Source organism: Xiphophorus couchianus, chromosome 5 (assembly GCF_001444195.1).
Source record: "Xiphophorus couchianus chromosome 5, X_couchianus-1.0, whole genome shotgun sequence".
NCBI classification, from domain to species: Eukaryota; Metazoa; Chordata; class Actinopteri; order Cyprinodontiformes; family Poeciliidae; genus Xiphophorus; species Xiphophorus couchianus.
Window position 1 is genome coordinate 36,330,748 of NC_040232.1, and position 6,000 is coordinate 36,336,747.

Below are 6,000 nucleotides of genomic sequence, written 5' to 3' on the forward strand. Positions count from 1 at the left end.
AAGGAATTGTGGAGAGAAACGTGCTGCCTAAAGCTTGGTCATGGGTCTTCCAACAGGACAATGACCCAAAACACACCGGTAGAAAAAGCCAAGAAACACTAAGAGCAAAACTTTGGACTATTCTGAACCTGCTTCTGTGAACCCTGATCTAAATCCGTTTGGAGAAGGCACACTTCAATCTGAGACAGCAGATTGACATCAAGGAGACGACCAAATGACCTGCGGATAGGCGCAGAAGAAAAAAAGATTGTAGAGCCTAGAAAAACATTTTAGGAGCAGATTTTTAAAAAAAAACAACATAAAAAAACAGTGTCATCTCTACATCAGATATGTTCTGTGTACAAACACATGGACTCACTTCCTGTTACGGCCACATATTTCAGGACACTGTACTCAGAGCAGAAAGACACGCAGAACAAGGTGAAACGTAATCAAAAGTTTGATTTTTGAGAAAAAAAATTTAAAATTTCTATTTCATTTCATTTCTCTAATGTTCTGCCACAGGTCTTTGCCTGACACTTCTTAAAGGTATGACTTTCAGATACAGTTTACTGTGGGTTAGGTTTTTTTAAGCCTGACACTTCTTTATTTAGCCTTCATTCACTCACTTTCATCTAGTTTTGATTTCCCCCTTTTTTTTTTAGCAGATTCAACAAAATCCTCTAGTTGTTGGTCAGAGACAACAGCTAAAGGACGGGTGAACCAAGAAGCAGCCGAACTCAAAAAAAAAAACATGCAACCCTCCCACGGTCTTAAGAAATGGGACCAAATGAGCATTTTACCCTTTTTACCCAGCGAGTTGGTACTGACCCCGCGAGCGCTTCTACAAGATTTGTGTCTTGTGTGGTTTCAGGAACTGGAGTTACGACCTTAGCAAAGACTGACGAGCCATTTCATCGGAACCATCTTGGATCGAAACATTTGCGCAACACTGTATCTTTTACTAATGGGGGAATTTATTTTTACAAAAACAACATACTGTGTTAGAATGAGTCATTTGTTTGTTTTGAGTTTTAAATAGAATGTGAAGAACAAATCATGGCAGATTTTTTTATTTGTATGTCTGTAAAGTTTGATTGACTGTGTTTTGCTTGAAGACAAACAACCTGCTCTTACCAGTGGTGGCTCCAACGAGGTAAACCAGCAGGAATAGGTAGCGTGATTTCATAATGTGACCAGTATCATGGGATCAGAGGGCTTTGTGTTGAAAATCACTAGAGAGAGAACAAGAGACAAGATGACAATGAGTCACTATTCTCTGAAAAGCAATTGTTGATTTTACAGGGTTAGAAACCGGCCTTTGGCTATTAAAACATGCACTATTTACTTTTTTTTACTAAACTCAACACATCACAGCACAGTGACAGAGGTGGAACACCTCAAAGTCAAGGTGTTGACTTTGAGGTTTTATCAAGCTATTTCAAAGCCTGATAAATGACAGCCGTCCTGAAGGCTTTGTCCATCCATTGTCGTTGTCCTTTCACCTTAATACCTGCGTTTTTCTTTTGAGCAGGAGCTGGGGAGTGGCAATCAGATATTTTACAGTCAATGTGGCATAAAGAGGCCTTTAACGCCACAACAAACACATTCAGAGACAATAATAGATCTGTGGAAAGAATGCTGAAACTTTACACCGTTCAGCTCTCTGACAATGGGTGTTGGGACATCTAGTAAATCTTTGTAAAAATGTTTCGCGTTTATTGTCTCTCTTGGTTCTCCGTCTGTCAGAAAAAGATAAAAACTATCTGAGTTATTTTGAAGGCAAGCAGTGGAGGCGTGGGGCAAACAGAGAATAAAATTTGAATTATTATTTAATTTTCTGGTTTTATGGGATAATTAACCGGTGGGGACCAACTTCTTCTCAATGTTTTGAGCTTGAACAATAAGGTTTTCCACCAAAATTGTGTTTAATATGTTTTTGGACTGTTCTACATATTAAATATTGACTAATAACCCCAAACATACCTTCTTTTTTTTTTTTACATGGAACTGAAACATTTTTGTTGTTCATATTATTTGTTTTTAACTTTGTGCATATCCTCAACGTACGGCCGCAAATAAATGATAAATAAAAAATAGCTACTGGCCTAAGTTTCACCATATCTACATTTAAACAACTCTTAAGGAGTTTAAAACAGCTGGAACAAAATAAGGCTGCATAAGAAGGGTTTTTGTTTTCATCCAACATCTTGTTCAGTCATTAAATCTGGGACGGAAGCTCCCAACAGCCATAAATAAGCCTTGATTTTCAGCAGTAAAACAAACGCTGATGTTTCTGTCAAAGCAATTACACTTCAGTTTTGCTAACACCGGTCTCTGTGTTTTCTTCACTTTGGAGAAAGGAAAGAAAGAAAGCTGTGTTTTAATTACTACCAGGTGTTTAGGTTATAACTTGTAGACACAAACCCCAAAATTATTACTTTGATAGAAGTATTTACTGGCTCTTTTGCAGAGTTTTTACTCTACTACAGTAAAATTTAAGGTATAAGCTGTCGACTATTTTCAACTCAAAAGACAAGCTTAAAAAAATAATCCACTTAGAAATATCTTCCTTATACAAAACCACATCAAAAAATGAGTAGTACTTCCACACCATGGTCTTTTTTTCCTGGAGTAAATTTCTTCCCTCATAATTTGTTTTTACCCCCAGAAAATACATGATGTTGATGAATTAGAACCGTTTAAAAAACTGCAGCAAAATATACCAAACAAAAAGTCAAAATTATTGCTCAGGTCTCTTTTAGGACTTCCAAATATCGCCCTTTCAGATCTTTCTCCATGTTTCAACCCTTTCTGAGGGCACAGAACTTAGCTTTAAACATCACAATGTCTACATCAAGAGATATGAAAAAGATTGAGGTGGTAGATAACAATTATGCTAACATGTGATCAATAATTTATTAATTGTGCTAATGTCGAATATTTTCTCTTTTTTTAAGCCCCTTTAAATAGGTATCAGTTTGAACCACTCACTAACACTACACTGATTGTGTATTTAATTTACAATTAACATCAATCTGACATAAATGGGAGATTATGTCCACAGTTTACCAGCGTCCATTAATAGGCTTACATAATGACACCAATTAAAATAGTTTGTGAGTGCAGTCGCACAAACATGTCTCAGTCTCTCTGAAGAGAAATCACTGGGTGGCGAGACCACAAATCTTGAATTTTAAGGCAAATTTTCTTTACGTGTGGGTTTGTTTGGTTTTTGTGACTTTCTCTAATTTTCTCTAATTGTAAAAGCGATTACACTGTAATAACCCCACTTTCTCTAATTGTCTAATAGACAATTAATGTAGCAGTTCTGAAAACAAAAAGGCTCGTCTTGTGTTGAGCCCGTGAGGATAAATGACAGGCAGGTTTAAATCTGGGTGTTTGCTCAGGATCGCTCCGTGAAACATTTGTAAATACAGAAGAGAAAGGGCAAACATCACTCGGGTTATTTAAAAGAGAAATTCCCCCAAGTTCAAAGGTCAAGTTTGAAAGGTGAAAAAAAATCTGCTACTTTAAACAATAATATAGATTTTTTTTTTTTTCTTTTTTACAAAAAACTAAATTCTCTGTAAAGACAAACATATTAATTAAAAGTTATGAGAAACTTTCAAATGTGTAGAAAAGAAATAAAATGAATTATGATGTTTAAAAGAACAACATGAGAGTTCGGATTGACAACTAATGAGTCATACAGCAATAAATAAAACTGATGTAATTATCCTTACAAAGTTCCCATTACAAATAGACATGCATATAAATAGAACTTTTGGAAAAACTGCCATTGATGTTGAAAGGCGCTAACAGAGCCGGTTAATTCACGGCGTTGTTTGCATTTATATATGAGAAGCAAGCAATGAAGGATCAGATTGTCGCTGCTTTTGTAATTCCCTTTTTTCCCCCTCTTCATGAGCTTTTAATCTTTCACTTCATAACCGGTCCGGATGGTGTGAACCACGCATGAATCAGCATTTCTCTTGTTTCTTTTTTGGAAAGATGGATCACATTTAAAAGACGCTCAACTGTATGTTGTGGACCCTAAAGGTTTACAATGCATTGATCTCTCCTTTAAGAAAATGTCTGGCAGAGAAATAAAGTATAACAAGAAGTCCCTGAAATCAGAGTGAAATCTTTTACCTTGTTTGTATGTTGAGTCCTCCAGGTGCTGTGGAGCGTCTCTCTCTCTCCCTCCTGATACCTGAGACTGCTGTGTTAATTGCGCAGGGTGTGTTGCCTTGTGACGATGTCACAGGTGAGGAAGGTGGCTGCCTCGGCCGTGGCTCGAGGGGGAAGAGCCAAACTAGGATTCAAGGTAGTGTGACGATGCAGTCACAGCTGGCTTTTCAGCAAATCAGTGCTACTGAGAAAGTGAGCAAAAAAAAAAAAAGAGATTCATGTTTCATGTTTTCTTCAGCAGAATTTTATACTGTTTTATTTACTTGAGCTTTGTTTAAAGTAAAAATAAAACTTAATTCCATGTGAAAACTCAAAGATGAACAAATTTCACGTGGATTTATTCTGAATGCTGAACAGTAATCTGTCACCACCCCCACTGCAGTTCCAAGAAACACCAAAATAAAGGTGAGCTGGTCTGACGTTGATCACAGGTGACCGTGATGGATAATGCCTTTATCGAGCTATGTGCCTTTCTTTTTTCAAACAAGTCTGTGTTGTTCTTTCATCAAAAGGCAAACATATCACGGAAAAATGCAGGCATGCTCTGTTAGGGCTGCAAGAAAATGTGTTTAACCCCAACATTTGAGGGAACTAAATTTATTCACATATACAAACCCACACCCATGCACACCACATTGCGAGCATACCCAAATCAAGTTTAACAGGTTTTCTTCTCTCACGACTTAATACGTTGAGGTCTGTATTACAGTAGACTTTTGACTCACGGTTCCTGACATGGTCAATAGTGGCTCACTGCGTTATGTTCTGGGTTGTTTTGAGGTTTTTTGGAGGTTTGACTATTCTGTCTTCCTCATGTTCTATCATTTGATCAGTCTGGTTTCTGTTTTACTTTTTGTTCAGTCCTTCTTGGTGTTCATAGTTGTGTTTATGTCTTGTGTCTAGTTATTCTTTGCTACTCTAGTTCAAGCATGCTTCTTTGGTCTGGCTATTCTGTAGGGTTAGATTTATTTCCTACGCCCCTGTGTACTCTCCCTTGGCCCTAGCTTCCCTTCTGCTCTCTCCCCTCACACCTGCAACCCATTTCAGCTGTCTGTTTCTTGTTCAGTAATCAACCTCCCCAGTAAATATAAAACTCATTCTCAGTACCTCCTTGCTTGTTCCTCTGTGTCTAATCTTGTTTTTTTTTTTATTGCTACTGGATTCCTGGTTTTTGTTCTGCATTGGCTCCTTGTGGTTCCTGTGGTTTTTTGTACATTTTTTGGATCCTTTTTTTTGCATTAAAGCAGTTAGCATGCTCCCAGCTCCAGTCTGCATTTCGGTGCATCCATAAACTCATAATTTATGACATACTAGAGTTCTTAGCATTGGAAAACTATAAGCCTAAAGATTTTTTTCTTTCCTTATATTGTCCCTTGTAGGTAAAATGTCAGAATTACATTCTGACATTTTATGTCTGTCTCCTGTTCTAAAAACAGGAGACAGACATTAGTTTCTTTCTCGTCACATGTCATTTAACGTTGATTTCGTGAGGCAGACCAACGCAAAGTGGTGCATAGCTGTGAAGTGAAAGGGAAATGATACACGATTTTCAGTGTTAAACCAAGAAACACACATCACACAGGCTAGAAGAAAACGTTGTAGGGAATTGTGAGGCAGCCATGGGTTATGTGATGATATCCCAAGTGTTGAACGTCTTAAAGAGCACCGTTCAGTTCCTCAACCAGGAGTGTACAACAGCTACCTACTGTTTTACTCAACAGTGCTGCAAACAATGCATGTTTTGAACCCCAGTGTCACCACATGGAGTCGTCTTTTGAGCCAATTAACTTGAATATGTACTTTCAAAGTAATAAACAAAACAAAAAA

General features: G+C 37.5%; 1 protein-coding gene across 21 annotated transcripts in view; it reads right to left on the bottom strand.

Annotated features, from left to right (window-relative positions):
• mslnb (mesothelin b) overlaps positions 1–4,223 on the bottom strand; it is a 69,379-nt gene extending 65,156 nt beyond the window's left edge. For 15 of the 21 annotated variants that reach the window (XM_028018430.1, XM_028018434.1, XM_028018435.1 and 12 more), the window contains exons 1-2: positions 4,135–4,222; positions 1,117–1,214 (exon numbers count right to left, since the gene is read on the bottom strand). In XM_028018430.1, the coding sequence (XP_027874231.1) occupies positions 1,117–1,168 (52 nt within the window). In that variant the 5' untranslated portion in view covers positions 1,169–1,214; positions 4,135–4,222. Of the gene's footprint in view, positions 1–1,116; positions 1,215–4,134 lie in introns of all 21 variants that reach the window. The other 6 variants (XM_028018428.1, XM_028018424.1, XM_028018439.1 and 3 more) reach the window with 1 other exon arrangement.
• Between the last annotated feature and the right edge of the window lie 1,777 nt (positions 4,224–6,000).